This window comes from Gorilla gorilla, chromosome 11 (assembly GCF_029281585.2).
Source record: "Gorilla gorilla gorilla isolate KB3781 chromosome 11, NHGRI_mGorGor1-v2.1_pri, whole genome shotgun sequence".
Lineage (NCBI taxonomy): Eukaryota > Metazoa > Chordata > Mammalia > Primates > Hominidae > Gorilla > Gorilla gorilla.
The window spans coordinates 133,823,669-133,841,560 of NC_073235.2; the positions used below are offsets into that span (position 1 = coordinate 133,823,669).

Consider the following 17,892-nt stretch of genomic DNA (forward strand, 5'->3'; position numbering starts at 1 on the left):
AAGTATTTTTCCTAAATTTAATCAGCTGTCTGGTAAGTGGCACAGGTTGGACTCATTCTGAGATCTAACAGTGCAAAATAATATACTGAAAGGATGAATAAAAAATTTTATGCTGGAAGTTCACTTGAGTCACTGGACAAGCATAGATAGGCAGGCATGATCTCACTTAAAGTTTGTATCCCTGATTAAGATCCCATGCTTGTGCACGTTAGTTAATATCTCTAAGAAACCTAATGTGGTTCAGGTACCCAAGAGTGATTTTATTTGCTTTTTCCTCCTTCTCCAATAGACCTACCTGTGCTGAGTAGAAGCTCAATATCATTCATTTAACAAACAGGTCTAGTTCCAAGTTCTTGTTATTTTGTGTGATATCCAGCTACTATCCTCCCTATCCCTTCCATCAAAACAGTTTCCTGATCAAAGGAAAATTATGACTGCATTCAACTAAATCAGACTATAAATGGCAATCTTAACTCACCTCCAGATGTGATCACACTTATTTTTAGCTCTGTGTTCCTTTTGTTCTGTATCATGCCTTATGCATTTAAGACCTGGAAGGCAAGGCTAATGTTTGTTTTGTTTTATTTCATTCTTAGCACAACTTTGCATATAATTAGAAACCAAATAAATTTTATGATGACAGTGGTTCTTTTTAAAGCCTGAAATTTATTGATTTGACTTTATTTCATTCGAATACCTTAAAATTTAACCAGAGTGCTGGATTGTTTTCATTTGTAGCCATATAAAATTATTTTCCTCATGGAATAATCTTGTCCAAATTAGGAAAATTAGATATTCTTAATACTTACGTCTTAGGTTAAAGAGATGATTTGATATATGACATAAAATTCTTTATATAATATATTCTTGGCACATTTACATCTCATTCATCTTCTTACTCATCATTATGTTTGATGACAACTGCCAGTTCTGCTATACATAACTAACTTGCTCTTCAGTTTTGTCACCTTCATTTTCAGTGAGGAGAAGTGTATCTAGTAGAATGATTGATGAAGACTGAATGGTTGAACTTCGGAGCCTCATTGGACTCTGGTACATGGCAGGATTAATCCCATTTCGAATTCCATGTTTCTTGAAAAACTTAGAGTTCTCTGCCATTGGATTCCGGAAGTAGATCTTACTGGAGCGTTTTCTGAGAGTTTTTACTGACTTTGTGGCCCGGTAATTGCAGGTGATATATCGGCCAAATGCGTCCCGAAATGTCTTATTGAAGAGGGTGTAGACCAAAGGATTCACTCCTGAGGAAACATAGCCTATCCACACAAATATCTCCAGGAGCATTTGGAGAGTAGTTTGGTTACAGGAATCACATAAAACTAAAGTTATATTTGTAATAAAGAAGGGACACCACATAAGCAAAAAGAGGAAAAACACAATCCCTAGGACCTTTGAGGCTCTCTGTTCGTTGGAAATGGTCTGCACTGACTTTTTCCCAATTGTGGATGTTCTTCGCATAAGTGTTTCATCACCTGAGTTGGGCAGAGCCTTGTCCTTTCGAGAACCATCCAGCATTGCCACTTTTTCCGGTGACGAGCAAGGTGTTTCATCCCTTTGGAAAACTGTAGACACAGTCAACCATGTTAGGCGTTGAGGTGGCTTGTTTTTGACTAAGTAAGCCTTCTTCTGTAAAGCGTGGATAGTGAGAAAGTAGGTGACAATCATAATTGCAAGAGGTGTGAAGAAGGCAGCCAGTGAGCCAAAGAGCATGAAATTGCCAAAACGTTCCTTTGTCAGCACACAAGTGATATTGTTTGGGTTGTCCACATCAGTCTCTATCCCTTTAATAGGGACTGGAATGGCAATGCCTAAGGAAGAGGAAAACAAGATAAATTGAGTGATTTTATGATCTGTAACTCTTCGATTAGATCCTTTTGGATTGTATCCTTATAACTTTATGCTTGTTGGTGCATTATAATTCCTGGGACCCACAATGCAGGATTTGTCAAAGCATTCATCAGTGAAGATTTGACAAACAGAACCTAAGTGAGCAAATCTGTTTTTAAACAGAGATTGGTTAGTAATTTCAGATTTATAATGAAAGCTCCCCTAAAGCTATAGTATATCCATGATACAGTGGAGAATGTCTTCATTTATTCTACATTTCTCATAATCTATTTTTGTTTTTTAAGCTATCTCAGATTAAGGAAGAGAAATTCAGAAGAGAACCTGCTTTTTTCTTATTATCCAGTGCAGTTGATCTAGAGGCACCTCAGAGTACATTTATTCAATATCTTTACTCAGTTTTGTCTTTGAGGTTACAGTTTCATTTAACAGTTTTTCCTTTTGATATGTGTGAATGTCTTTTAATCCTTTCCGTCTAACTTCTTAGGGAAAACTAAAGTTCATTAAAAAGTGCTACTTAAAATTTGAGTGTGTGTGAATCATGATGTTGAAAGATTATGAGTTCTTAATCTTTCTTCTTCTGTAGAAGCCTGGGCACAGTGGCGCTCACGCCTGTAATTCCAGCACTTTGGGAGGCCAAGTGGGGGTGGATTACTTGAGGTCAGGAGTTTGAGACCAGCCTGGCCAACATGGCGAAACCCCATCTCTACTAAAAATATGAAAATTAGCCAGGCACGGTGGCACGTGCCTGTACTCCCAGCTACTCAGGAGGCTAAGGTGGGAGAATCACTTGAACCTAGGAGGCCAAGGTTGCAGTGAGCCGAGATCACACCACTGCCCTCCACGCTCAGCGACAAAGTAAGACTCTGTCTCAAAAAAAAAAAAAAAAAAAAAGTTCTTTTGTGACCTGGGAAAGAAATATACCTCATGTTAGTTTTCTGATCTTTAAATACCATGAAGTATTTAAATATGATGTTTCTTAGTGAAGTAGCTTATTAGAAAGACAAATAATAACGGGGGTTAACCTGAATCTTTTTCCTTTGAAACAGCAGATATTTTTTAAATGTCTGAATTAATTGATCTTTAGAAACCTCTGGAATCCTTGTGTTGTTTTGTGAATCCAAGAGCACCCCTCATCTACACACCCTTTTTATGGTAGCTAAAGAGCCATTGACAAGAATATGTTCCTCAAACCCTTTCTAACAGAGGTCATTACTTTCTCTACTTTTCCTCATGTACCCTACCAGAAAGAGGATTCTGTATACTTGTTCTACACCAGGGGTCATTATACTACAGTTTGAGGACCATTGGCCCACATTCTATTTTTGTTAAAGTTTTATTGGCATACTGCCACTCCCATTTGTTAATAACATATTGTCTGGCTGCTTTTGTTCTACTGCAGCAGAATGGAGGAGCTGTGACAGAAACCATATACGCCCTGCAAGCCCAAAATATTTGCTGTCTTACCCTTTATAGAAAAAGTTTGCTGACCCCTGCTTTACCCTGTTACTTTCAGATCACCATTCCACTGTTTATTTCTCCCCCAAAACACTTGCCTTTTGAAGTTTATTTTATCTACTTAATACTTTCTTCTCCATCTTGCTTTTCTGTTAACCTCCATGACATTTGTTCATCTTCATCAATGGCTTCAGTACCTGCTATAGTCTTCTCTCCACTGTTCCAGTGCCAGCATTTTCCACAACTTCATCCCATTCGTGACCCTTCTAAGACCTTAATTTTATATTTCTTGAACTCTTTGACTCTAATTATTATTATTTGCACTAAAGCCATCTACAAGTCTACTTAGAACAATCCCTAAGATTATGAACTCTAATACTTCCCTTCCTTGTCCTGCTACCCCTCACTCCTAGAGAACTTCTGTTTCCTGTTGTTTTTATCTCTAGTTCATTCATTCATCTCAGTTTTCACATTCTATTAACTCATTCTATTAATGAGACTTCATTCGTCTCAGTTTTTACATTCTGTTAATATCAGGTCTCACACTACTTTCCTATCCAGCTTGTTGGTCAATAACTGTAAAAGTTTTCACTGGTACTTTTTATGCCCTTACCCTGTTATATTATTATACTTTCTGTTGCCAGGTATTACCTAGAATAACTGTAAATCCAAAAGAAGAGAGTGAGCTCTCTTCAGCATTTTGTAGAATTTCAAAACTGAGCTTATTGTCATCTGCATTTTCATTTTTTCAAAGTTATTAATTTGTGATCAGTTCTACAAGACAAAGTGCAATGAAGTGAAAGAGCATTGATCTTGGCCTTGGTGCTGAAAAGCTGTAAGGTTCTTAAGCCAACTGATTAAAACCTCTAGGTTTCTTTTTTCTTACCTATAAAAGGAAGAAGTGGATTTCTAAGTCTATGTATCATGAGTCTTCCTTTTAATCTTTTTTCTCCTGCATCACTCATCACTTTGTGTTAGTGTAATTTGTTTATATGTCCGCCTTTGTTGAGTGCAAAGATTCTTTTTCTTGATCATCTGTGTATTCTTAGTACCTAGCACATTATAAACACTCAATAAAAATGTGGTCAATTTATAAATTGATGGTATCCAGCCTTAATCTAGATGCCATTTATACCAGCAGGCTGCTTACCTTATTAGCTTGATCACATTTCACAGTTTCAAATATTTTAATTATTCTTAAGGATCCATTTCTTCAACTTTTTTTCCCTTTCTCTGTCCAACTCTCCCACCCCACCCCAATATACACATACCTCACACTCTCCCTTGCCCTCTCCCTCATTGCAGTGAGCTTACCAAATGTGAGTCATCTGGCATAAATGACTTTATTATAGTTTTCCTCCTCTCCACTTCAAATTTTAATTTTCACCCATTGTCTCCCATTCCCTTTCTGTAGCTGCTTTTGGGGGGCTGGTTCTGCTCTGTCGGCATCTGCCCCCTCATCTAGCCTTTTCTCACTGTTTTTAAATCTCTTCATTCTGAATAGACTTTTTCTTGACCCTGTTTTCTTCCCATACCAGAGGAGTAACACAGCTTGCTTTTACCTCCAAACTTTTTCAAAGAGATCAAGCCCTTATATCATCATTTCAGGAATATAAAGGTCAATTTCATTGTTTTGCTTTCTTGCTATTTTTGCCCCAGTGCTCCTACTCAGATTAGGGAGGAGTAATTTAAGTATTCCAGGTCTCTTAATTTTTTGCCTCTGAAATATTTTTACAAGGAAGAAGCGAATCTGCTGGTCAAACCTTTGTAATTTTTGCAAATCTATTTGTTTTTCTGATACTAACATATAAGAGCTTTGAATGATTTACGCATACTTCATGATAAGAAGTATAGCTTTGAATATTATAGGTGAGTACAGGGCCGTAAGACGATTTAGAAGAAAAAGGATTTCTTTTATAAATAATTTCTGAACATCAGTATGTTTTCTTTGCATCTCTCTTAAAACTTTGAATTAAACTTACTCAAAACACTTAAGTGCAGTGACTCACGCCTGTAATCCCAGCACTTTGGGAGGCTGGGGCAGGGGGATCGCCAGAGCTCAAGAGTTTGAGACCAGCCTGGGCAACATGACAAAACCCCACCTCTACCAAAAATACAAAAATTAGCCAGGCATGGGGGGTGTGTCTGTAGTCCCAGCTACTTGGGAGGCTGAGGTGGGAGGATCGCTTGAGCCCGGGAAGTCGAGGCAGCAGTGAACCATGATTGTGCCATTGCACTCTAGCCTGGGTAACAGAGCAAGACCCTGTCTCCAAAAAAGAAAAAACAAATCAAAAAAACCCACTGAAGCAGACATTTAACTGCCTTTAATCTGTACACATATGTACAGAAATGTTGGCTTCCAAGATGAATTTGTGTTCTTTGATACCTGCCTACAAAATGTTTGAGTTGTTATTTTTGTTTTTTCTCTTATTAATCTTTTAAAATGTGATTTAAGGTGCATTTCTTGTTATTTTAATGTAATTACAGGATTCCAAATGCTAGCTAGACCATAATTATCTGTTGGGAAATATGAAGACTGTTCTCAAACTTAACCTTTCTGCATATAGAAATCTAAGCAGAAAGAAATCTCAATAAACACTGTGCAGATGGTTCTTTCTGAGGACATGAGTTTTGTTACTTGTCACACTTTTTACCAACAGTATGGTTTAGAAGCCGTATGATAAATGCAGTGACATAAGGAGCTTATGTTAATGTATCAGTAGGCTGGCTTGACCTCTCATGCTGAGTTTCATTGCCTACCAGACTTGGTATTCTCCTAGCCAAGTGGAACCAAAGATTTTGTATACCACCCACACTCTGGCATTCTCTACATACCTATTGAAATTAACCACACCACTGTAATCTTGATGAATGCTGTAGCCCGTGAGTTATATTGATTGGCCTGGATTGGCTTTTTGATGGCTATGTAACGATCCACTGAAATGGCACAGAGATGCATGATGGATGCAGTTGAAAAGAGAACGTCAAGAAATAACCAGGCAGGACATAGAACAAGTGGGAGGGGCCACATAGCCTCTGAAAGAAACAAAAACAAGACAAACATTTTCTTCTATAAAATGGCAACCTTCAGTCTACAGTTTTTCAGGTGATACATCTTTTGTCTTTTTTGTTACTCATCTGAAATTTTATAACTTTAACAACATAATGTTTAACTTCAGATAATGGAGACAACATTAAATTCAATATTTCTGTGGATGGTAACTTTTAAATACATTTTCTATTTTGCATAATAATTGTGCCTTTTTTCTAAGTCAGCAGCAGTTTAACTTTTTAGCATTATTATGACCTTTGCTCTTTTGTCGATTCCATTTGTGATCTTTTTAAAATTTATGTAGTATTGTGACTGGAACTTAACCTTGGTATTTAAATAAAATTTATTTTTAAGTAGCTGTTGTATAAAAAGAAAACATTTTACCATGTAGAGGAAACAGTATGACAAAAAGCATATTAGAATGGGAGTCTCTGTGACACCTGGGTTTTGGGCTCACTTCTAGCGATAACTAGCAGCAAGATCCTTGTTTATAGCATACTCTAGTTTGGTGAAATAGTGGAGTGATTTTTTTGACAGAAAATAGTTCTCAAATAAAGATTGCAAAAGGAATGGCTTCAGATTATCCGGAAGAAAAGTAGATTGTTTCCCCTTCTATATTTCATCATTCACTCCAAAAACTGGAGATAAAATAATTAGTACAGACTTTTGATTTGAAAAGAAAATCTCAGGGTTAGACGTAGTACTTAATTTATTTAACAAACTCTCATAAAACACTGCATACTTCATATAGTCTTAAGCACTTTAGAAATATTAACCTTAAAAAAATTTTAGGTGTGGATGTGATATTGAATATTCTGCATAGTTTTCTAATAAATTTACTTACACAGATGTTCATACATATGTGAATTTAATATATTATGCATTATGTATTACACCCACCACTTACATGTTTACAGTTTCAAAACAACTAAAATTTTAGAATTCCCCCTGGAATATTTCCATTAGAATCCAGTTTCCTCCTGTAGAGAACAGATGTCATGCATGTGAGATTATCTAAGTCTCTTTTAGGATTTGATTGTTATACGTCCACTGATAAAATGTAATCTACTTTTCTTCTGGCTATTGCAGGTATATCTGACTTTGACAGGTATAAAGTGATTGTCATAATTGAAGGAAAACCAGAATAATCATCTCAGGATTACAGAACAACAAGAGACTTCTATTGTTAACTGTTTAAAATTTAAGGAGCCTGGGGGTGGAGAGAGATTAAAATCTCAGACCAAAAAAAAAAAAAATAGCATAATTTAGGGGCAGAGTTTTTAGATAGATTTGGCTGTTATTTTCAAGCATCAAGTAGGAGATTTTTTTAAAGTCATGTAGGATTTCAGTGAAAAATATTTGGGCACTTGACAAAGTATCCAAAAGGTAGCAAGGCTGACACATCTACTTTTTGGTGCCTTCTGTTTCCAGAGTTGGTATGTGGCATTCTGAATAAGAATATTAAAATATTTCTTCCTAGGAACAAAATAACAAAATCAGCACAAACTTTTACTCAAAAAGAATAAATGATTGGGACTTAGTTCTATGTGCAGCAGCTTCTTAAAAAGGGATTAAAGCATCAAGTGGGAAGGGTCATTCATACTTTTCAGTGTATTACTGTAAATAAACTTTGCCTGCTTGTTGAATTGGGGGTAGGAAGGGATAGAGGTGGTAAATTTTAGATTTATTGAGCTGGAAGGAACCTTAGAGATTACCATTGGTCTTGCAGATGAATAAATTCAGGTATAATTAAGTCTGAATATAGAGGTAAGGAGGGGAGGCATTTATTTATTGAAATGTAAATGTTATTTGAAAGTGTTATTTAGAACTGCCACTCAGAGTTTGCTCTTAAGATGGAGAGTGAGGATCGGCATCACCTGGGTACTTAGATATTGCAGGCTCTTGGGTCTCATCTCAGACCTACTGTATCAGACTCTGCAGTTAAATAAGGTTTCCAGGTGATTCATATGCAAATTAACATTTGAGAAGCAGTGCTTTGGAAGACTTTCTGGTAAGGTTTGTGTCTGAGTCTTAAAAGATGCACCTAAGTTTCCTGTTGTAGGGTTGGTTATAGGCACTTGGAATGTCTCATGGAAAGGAACTAATGGGAGGCCTCTCAGAATAAATTAAGTCAGAGAAACTGGTGTTTGGAGAAAATCTAATCAATTGGATTTTCTCACTCTTAGCCATAGCATTCAGATTTGTTGTCATTTAGTGGAAAAGGACCTTGGACACAGGCAGCTTCAAAGCGAACTAACAGTCTAAGTATAGTGAAAAGAATCATTTTAGAGTTTGCAGTGGAAACTACTAAAAATGAGGGTACATCCTGAGCTGAAGTTCTAGATTTAGGACTGTAAGTAGGGTGGTAGAAAAATACTCGTCTAGAGCTATAATCAGAGATATTGATTGCAGTTAAGGATTTAAAAGGCAGGTAATTATTGTGTTGTATCTTAGATTTCCTTCCTTGAAGTCCTTTCTCTCTCTGTAACATCTTTTAAAATGGTTTGCTAACTGTTTAAACCTGTCTATTTAGCTATTCTAGTTATGGATTATACTTCTGAAGATTAAGGTTTGGAAAATTCTAGTCATAAATCTAGTTGCCATAAGCAGGAAGCCATAAGAAAATTCATATAAAAAGTATGTGTCTTTGGAATTTGACCATCTGATCCACATACTCCTAATTGTGGGCTAAGAAGGAAAGTTTTTTTAGTGCTGATTTAAGTAACCCTATGAAGCCCTGTTAGCCTCACTTTAAACAGAATTTATAAACTCATTCCCACTTAAAATTCACTAGAATTTTCTTACTACAGTTAGTGCTTTATTGTTAACAGAAATATTGAGATGTGATACAGAATTTTCTTTAAGAAAGAATGAGACTGAAATTTAAGATTAAGAGAGATGAATCTTTACAATTCCAAGCCTTTCTGATTTCAAGTTTCGTGAAACACTGGTGGATAGTTTTAATGAAACTAACATAAAAGAAAAAGATGACTGCATTAAATTAATAGAAACCTTATATACAACACAAAAAAGAAAAAGAGGCTTTTTTAAATGCCTAATAGATTTGGGTAATCTAAGAATTTATAGAAATTAAAAACAGTTCTAGACACACTTGTTTTATAAAGGGGCTTTTCCTAGTCTAGAGACTTTCATTCTAAAATCATTTTTTAGTTAGTATTAATTTAGTTAGCTCAAAGTCAGAAAAGTTTATTTCTGTTTAGAATAACTAAATTAAAGGTTAAGTTGGCATGGTGAAATACTTTATTTCAAAACGTTTATTTTAGGAGTTTTGGTTTTAAGAATTTCTAATTACATTTATTTGTTATAATGTATTCTGTCCAATGTACTTCCACAAAGACTTAAGACGTTGAAAATTTGAAATAATGAAGTGAAACAGTTACATACTTAAATGGAAAGAAAGAAATGTGTATCTAAGGGTCAGTCTGAGGGAAATAAGTTACTAGGTTCTTCAACTAAATTACTGTTATTCTGGGGCTCTAAATTAGACTCTTTCATTAAAATTAAGAAAGAATAATAGCATTTCTGTCAATGCCTGAAATAATTACAGACTGAATATTAAAGCAACAAAACAAGTCCTAGATGGGTCTTGTCTTATAGACAATTGTTTAATTATCTAAAGAATATCAGTAGCACAAATATTTTATTGTTAAAATGAAGACTGCTTTAAATTCTGCCATACATGAGGGATGGTAGGAGTTGTCATTCAGTTATATAAATTTTTATTTGTCTCCCAGACAAGGTTCAACAACTTCACAGGTATGGGCCTAGGTCTAATACCTTCCACAGAAAAGAGATCTTGCAGTCATCTGAAGGATTTGTACAAGTATAGGTTGACGCTCAAGTATTCTTTTCCACTTAATATGAAATATAACTTTAACTGAAAAGAATACTGAGTTCTAACTTGTCCCTAGGGGGGAAAAAATTCTGTGATCCTCTTAACAGTTACATGGGGTTATTTAAGGTATAAATGTTGGTTCTGTATGCCAAATATGACAGTTTTGGCTGGTCAGATTTCTCATTGACATTTGAGAAAGCGGAATAATAAAGGTTAAGAGTGTGAATTCTAGAATCAGTCCTCCTGGGTTTAAATCATGTCTCTGCCACTTACTTTGTAATCTTGAACAGATTACTTATCCCTCTGCTTCTCTGTCCTCTGTAAAATGGGGATAATAGTACCTGTTTTATAGGATTTCTTTAATAGAGTTTATATGGATGATGATTAAATACATGTGAAGTGTTTAGAACAGTTCCTGGCATAAAGAAAACACTCAATAAATGTTAGTGCTTATTACTATTGTTTAACAGAAACTAGCCAACTAACTCAACCATGAAAACACTCCTACATAGAAACAAGCCAAATCATCAGTATGAAATAAGAGTGTTTGTCTTTCTACCTGCTGTAGCAAAAGTGCATGCATCTGATTCAGCTTAAAACTTTAAGCTGTACTTTCCGGGGGTGAGGGAGGATGGGCTGAGACCAGTTTAACTCTGTTTAACTTTGAATTAAATTTGTCATAAAAGTATGTTTTTTACTAACGTTGAATTTTAACTGCTGTTTATTTTATATACGGTACAGGAAAATAACCTGTATGCATTGCATGCCTGGGTTTTTTGTTGGTTTGGGTATTTTTTTGTTTGTTTTTGCTTTCTTTTGAATTAGTACAAAAACCTGAGGAGTTTTACTAGAAACCCTGTATCTTGAGGAGGCAGACTTATTTTATCTGAAACCTGCTTAACCTTTGGACAGCTTTTTAGTTTGGAAAGTCAGGTTACACTATTTGTCCGGAAAATAATTAGCATCAGTCCATAAATCTGGGACATAAAATGTTTCCCTTTGGAGGATGTAAAAGACTATTTTTAAAGGCATTCCAAGTGGGCTGTTCCTATAGTTTACAGAGGTACTCAGTTCATGAACTTATTGCAGCAGGACAAATCATAAGTAGTTCTTATGTCCAAAAAGAACATGATTTTCAAATATACATTTATCTCAGAAATTCTAATGCTTCTGTCTTTATCTTCCAGAAAAGAAAGACATAGTTCAGTTCAAATTATTGTTTAAAAGTTTCTGTTTTGTTTTTCCTTTTTTCACTACATTTGAGCATATGAGTTATCCTGGGGTTCAGTGTCTAATATGATAGTGTTTTAAATGTTTTAAGCATTTTAATGCTTACAAAATTTTTTCCTGGTTTTTAAAATTTCCACTTTACAAAAAGAAGTGCCTTTAATTCATTGCTTTTCTCCTCCATTTCAGAATTGGGTAGGCTAACATTTTACTGCATAAATGAATAACTGCCATTTTTCTCTTACTGCTATACATTTGTTTCATCTCTGATTAGACTTGCATCTCAACTAAATCATATTTAATTTGCATGCAGTACTCTACCAGTTACTATTAGTGCTTATAAGATGCTGGGCCCTGCTTGACAAGGTGATTGAGCTCTGAAATAATAACTGATTGAACTCTGAAATAATAAGTGACTTGCCTGATCCAACACAGGAGAACCAGGATTCAGACCCTGGGATGTCTTGCTTCAAACAGCCATCTTTCAGCCATTTTATATACTCTTTCAACTATACCACGGATACTGTTTGAACTTATAGATCAGGAGGCATCAATTGAAACTTAAGTTATAGCCAGGTTTGGTGGCTCATGTCTGTAATCCCAACACTTTGGGAGGCCGAGGCAGGTGGATCACCTGAGGTCAGGAGTTCAAGACCAGCCTGGCCAACGTGGCAAAACCCCATCTCTACTAAAAATACAAAACTTAGCCAGGTGTGGTGGCCTGCGCCTGTAGTCCCAGCTACTCGGGAGGCTGAGGCAGGAGAATCGTTTGAACCTGTGGGTGGAGGTTGCAGTAAACTGAGATCATGCCACTGCCCTGCAGTCTGGGCAACAGAACGAGACTCCGTCGCAAAAAAAAAAAAAAAAAAAAACAACTTATAAATAAACCAATAACACCCAGTGGATGGCCAGATGCCATATTTTCCCGTGTTACTTTTTTTTTTTTTTTTCCCCGAGACAGAGCCTCACCCCGTCACCCAGGCTGGAGTGCAGTGGCACCATCTCAGCTCACTGCAACTCTGTCTTCCGGGTTCAAGCTATTCTCCTGCCTCAGTCTCCCGAGTAGCTGGGACTACAGGCGCGTACCACCATGCCCAGCTAATTTTTGTATTTTTAGTAGGGACAGGGTTTCGCCATGTTGGCCAGGCTGGTCTCGAACTCCTGACCTCAGGTGATTCATCCGTTTCAGCCTCCCAAAGTGCTGGGATTACAGGCGTGAGCCACCGCGCCCGGCCCTAATTCTGCCTTTTAAAGTTATCAGAAGTTCTTATAAATGCTTTAGTTTAGAAAAATCTTTGTGTTTATTAACTTGCAAAAGGTTATAAAAATATCTTAGTATTTGAAGTCAGGTTTCCATTTGTAATACATGCAGTTCCCAATTTATGAATTCATCCTTTGAAGTTTGTTAGAGGGCAACATGTGTTTTTTTCCTACATTTTTTCATAGAAATTGAATTATGCTTTAAATAATGCAATAATGTAGTAGATAGTGGTTCACAGATTTGTTCATTTTTTAAAAATCTACAAACCCCACTATACAACTTATTTCTGATAGTAAAAGTGTTTGGGGCTATAAAATATTTTATTTTGTAATCAGAAATTAACAAACATGAGCCAGGCATGGTGGAATGTGCCTGTAATCCTAGCTACTTAAGAGGCTGAAGCCAGAGGATCACTTGAACCCAGGAGTTTGAGGCCAGCCCAGGCAACATTGCCAGACTCCATCTCTATTAAAATAAATAAATAAAAATAAATTTAAAGTTAACATTTGGAAGAATGAAATACTATTAAAATGTCTATCAATTATTTAAGACATAAATATGAAGACATTTCACATATTTTATGTTAACATCTGTTGGGTTTTCTGCTAACTTGTATTGCTAAGGATGTGTTGGGTACCAGCATTTTAAATGTACACTTAAAGTTTTCAGCTGCTGGATACCTATTTTTCTATAGAATACATGGAATTATCTTTGTTACCTGTTTTTGTATTTTGTTTATTAGCTCACTTTAATTCTATGGTACTTTGCCTTTTAAGATTCCTTAACTATTTAGCTGATAATTTAAGTATCTACCATGGTACTTTGCATATAATAGATGTTTGATATTTATGGACTCAAAGATTTTAAAGCTAAAATTCACTTCTGCATAATTCTTTCAATTTCATGTATTGAATGACGTATTAAATTTTATAGTAGTCTGAAATAAGCATTTTGACATTTTCTGTATGCCTAGCAAAGCACAGTTTGAAGAGTAGGATTTTACATCTTAATCTACTATTATGCACATGGAGATGAGAGCTAGAATCATATGCCTGTACAGTATTTATCAAATATGCATATATATTTCTACATAATACTTTCTTTTAAGCTTTATTCAGAATTAGGGTTATGTTCTCTATTATAGTAAGATTTCTTAATTATTTTTCATGGTTTCATGCAGCATTAGATTACTTAAAAGATTACAAATTTATAAAACAGGGAGATAGAAAGACTGTTAATTATTAGAAAGTCTAATTAAAGCAGTAGAACTTTACTCATTACTGCTTGTCCTGCCACATAATTTTCTTGATTTATTTTAAAGCCCAGGTAAATGTTGATTTAAAATGGAAGGTGTAAACCTGTTACTATCTGATAATAGTTTTAGATATCTTTCTGTTATTACTTATAGAATTGTAATGTGTAAAACCTGGGTATAATAGTTGGAATAGCAAGGGTTTTTTACCTTCTAATATGGATTCTAGTTTAATAAATTTTACTTCTGTAACTTAAAATATTTTTATCTTCATATAAGTAAATATAATTCTAAGAAACTATATCTGCCACAAGTAATCATTTTGCTTAGGCAGTTTATGAATGGAATATCAGTTTATACCAAGCATTGAATAAGTTAAATATCCTTTTAATGCTGATTCCAAGGGTCTAGGAGCCCTCATAATTCATCAGCAGAATTATTTGTGTTTATCCAAATTTTATAACTAGAGATGATATGCAGAAATCTGGAACTACTTATATCTATTTTTTTATTATAGCAAACTAAGATTTCAGTGTCAAACTATACCTTTTATTGTTGCAATAACTAGGTTTTAATCCACTTACCAACTTAGAGGCCTATCAGGAACACAGATGCCCATATATCATAAAAAACTTAAATCGATAGACCATCTCTTTGGACACTCTGAGCCAAACCATTTCCTTCAGCAACTAAACATAATTTTTCTTAACATGACACATATGTAGGAATTGTGTTCAAGTTTATAATATACAAACTATTAAGAGCTATAATAAGAATTTTTGGACAGTTCCAATTTTAAACTGGGGTTTAGCAATTTAAATTGGGATTTAGTAATTCAAAGACCTTATCGTTAACCCAGCGCGTATCTGTCCCAGAAGTGTCCTAGTTATCACTTTGAGGAAAAAAAGTATCAGTGTAGAAAAGTTAAAGTATAGGCCTATTTACTATAATTTATAGATAATATATTCAGAATCTATAAATATCACTAACTTGAATGACTTTTTAAATGATTTTATTAGATAGCTTAGGAGGGAGAAAAATAGTTTACAAAAAATATTTTTTGCTCTTTAAAACTGATGATCAACCATAGAGAATGATATAAAACAAGGGACTGTTTACTTGCTGTGTCTTTAAATAGTCCCAGTTCATCTTTTATTTCAAGAAAAGTAAAGATTAAATGAGTGTCCATTCTCTAATAGTATATCATAGTTCTGTGGTTTGATGGCACAAACAAAGTGAAATACTTACCAAACATTATTGTCAAGAGGGCAATTGGCATCACAAACAATCCAACCAGCAAATCAGCCACCGCCAAGGACATTAGAAAGTAATTAGTAGCATACTGCAGCTTTTTCTCCAGCGAAACAGCCAGAATAACAAGGGTATTTCCACCAATTGTGGGTATTATCACCATGAGTATCAGAAGAGCTGCCCAGTGCAGTTTATTTCCCTGTTCCTCAACAATCTGTTTCATTTCCTCTGGTATTGATTCTGTCTGTAATCCAGACCAGTTAGAAGAGATAACGTGAACAAAGGTGCTCTGCAAAATGTGCTCAGGAATTGTGCTTTGAAGTTCAGACACTCTGTAAGAGAGAGCCATTTGCTGTTTTTCTGTGATTCAATCCCGTTCCGAACAGTGGTCAGCATGGTTAGTAGCTAAGCTGCTCATCTGTTTTTTTAAGGCATTGTACCCATGCCAAACACTCAAAAGCCAAAGTTGACACCTTCCTTTAAAAAAAAAAAATTCAAGTTCTCTAAAATGAGCGCGTACACACATCTGTCCATGTTTGTAGGTAAGATATCCAAGTATTTATTATTTCTAGAGGCTTAAATTTAGGAAAGCTCAGTGAAAGAAACTGATAGCTGTGAAAAAAATAGGATATATATATTTTTTAGTTTCTCTCTCTCTCTTTTTCTGCCGTAGTTGTAGAGTCGTGTTTGAACTTGCATGCCAGAGAGTTCCCCCTAGATACAAAATACATAGACTGCATTATTTTATTCATTTCTGAAAGTGGTAAAAACACTTGAACTTCATAGCCCTTCCCTTCTTAGTAAGTCTGTTGTGCATTTGTGACAATGCAGCCAATTCTCCAAATATACTGTATTTCCGACGTTGCTCAGTTAATGAAACAGAAGACACATTAATTTTTTCAATGGTTATAATAAAAAGTTAGGTGTTTCCTTACCCTTGAATGTCTTTTTACCTTTACTTACAGAAGAATAGAGAAGTCGAAACACAATAGTTCAGAATAGAACTTTTAGTATGCGCTGGCCACCCACCTAGAAACACTCAAAGCCCAACAAGGGTCTAAATAAATGTTTTACCAGCTAGGGATCCTTATATGTAATTAGCTTTGTCTTATCAGGTTTGTGAGTACTGATATAAATGTTATTTTAGATTTCCTTTAGTTTGAGAGAAGGAAAAAAAAAGGTATTACTAGGATCCAAATAATTGTTTTTGGTAATTTCATCTCTCATGGTGTGTCTTTGCAACAACTGTGTTCTAAATTTAATCACTAAATTTGCCAAATTCAAACCAGTTCTTTTTTTTGTTTTAAGTAGTGTTTATTTTTTTAACCTTCCCAGTTGCCTTGAGAAGAAAGGGAAACCAAAAGGAAGATTAGACCATGTATTTGTTCATCAAATGTACAAATCACGTTTTTAAAAACTCTCCTTTAGCATTAGTAAATTTTTCATTTTGATTTTTAAACCGCTGAATAGAAATGAAAGATTATGATAGCAGAATTCTTGAAGATTAAAAAAAAACCTTTAGATTAATTCCACATGTGTTTATTAAATGCTTACCTCTGGTTTCGTTGTTATTTTGCCGAGCATGTCATCTTATCTGTTCACTAGACTTGCTTGCTGCTGTGACTGAAATCCTCCTCCCATTGACTTATTCTGAGCCTCCAGCACAGGCGGTTGAAAGCAGTGAAACAAATACGTTGTATAGCTGCAAGCATGCCAAGGAGGTTATTTCCTCTTTGATACATTCATTTTTAGAGAGTAGCAGCATTCATTGTAATTCATAAAACCACTGTTAAGCGTGTTGAACCAGTTCATGGCCCTTATTCAAGTTATATTTTTAAGAGCTCTCTTTAATATTTGGGGGGACTGTAATAAACTTGATCATTTTAGCTTCAGATAGTTTTGTTTGGGATTACGCCTGAGCTGGTTTTCACATTTGAGAAAAAATAAGATATAATCTAGCTATTTTAGAGGTTTCATTCTTTGAAGATTCTGCCCTTTTAAAAGCCTATAGTGATTTCTACAGTTCTGATTTCTAGCAGTGAAACAAGATTCTTATCTAGCTTTTGTGCCTTTGCTGTGGAACACCATTAATTTGCTCTGGTTGCAACCTTATATAGAAGAGCACAGAAAGGCCTGAATTCTACATGTATACATAGGTTTTAGCAGAAACTTTTTTACTGCTTATTTTTAAACAGATGATCTCTGGGTTTAGGAGTGGTTCACAGCTTTTTTTCCCCATAGATTTTACGTTGGAGAAAATACAAGTAATGAAACTACGTTTTTGCCTTATTTCAGAAAATTGGTGTTTAAATCTTAATAGTTATGCTATTTAAGTTTTCTGTAACTATAAGACTAGCTTAGTATTAGAACCTCAGCATTCTCAAGGTTTCCTTTTCAAAGATCATTATAGATGCATATTTTAAAATTAATTACTTATAAATCAGTGATGACATTTGTGCCCTTTTCTTGTTTCAAATTTGTATTCCTTTGCTCATGTTGAATGTTATTGGAAAATACTTAGTTCATTTTAGCTCTACTGAGCACTTCAGATTTCATTCAGTATTTGCTGCTTTTTTAAAAACTCAAAATTTACTATATTAGAAAAAATACTTGTAAAGAATTCTAGATGAAATAATATTCAAGAGAAATCAGATGTTTTTTAATGTACCAGA

The 17,892-nt window shown here is 35.0% G+C and overlaps 2 protein-coding genes across 2 annotated transcripts in view; one reads left to right on the plus strand and one right to left on the minus strand.

Annotated features, from left to right (window-relative positions):
* Positions 1-17,892, plus strand: part of PSMD1 (proteasome 26S subunit, non-ATPase 1) — a 115,102-nt gene that overhangs the window by 50,910 nt on the left and 46,300 nt on the right. The gene's annotated exons all lie outside the window — the stretch shown is intronic.
* Positions 647-16,992, minus strand: HTR2B (5-hydroxytryptamine receptor 2B). Its single transcript, XM_004033342.5, has 4 exons — positions 16,775-16,992; positions 15,218-15,934; positions 6,157-6,357; positions 647-1,826 (listed from the first exon to the last, which is right to left on the minus strand). The coding sequence occupies exons 2-4, from the start codon at positions 15,567-15,569 to the stop codon at positions 934-936; spliced, it is 1,446 nt and encodes a 481-aa protein (XP_004033390.1). The 5' UTR covers positions 15,570-15,934; positions 16,775-16,992; the 3' UTR covers positions 647-933.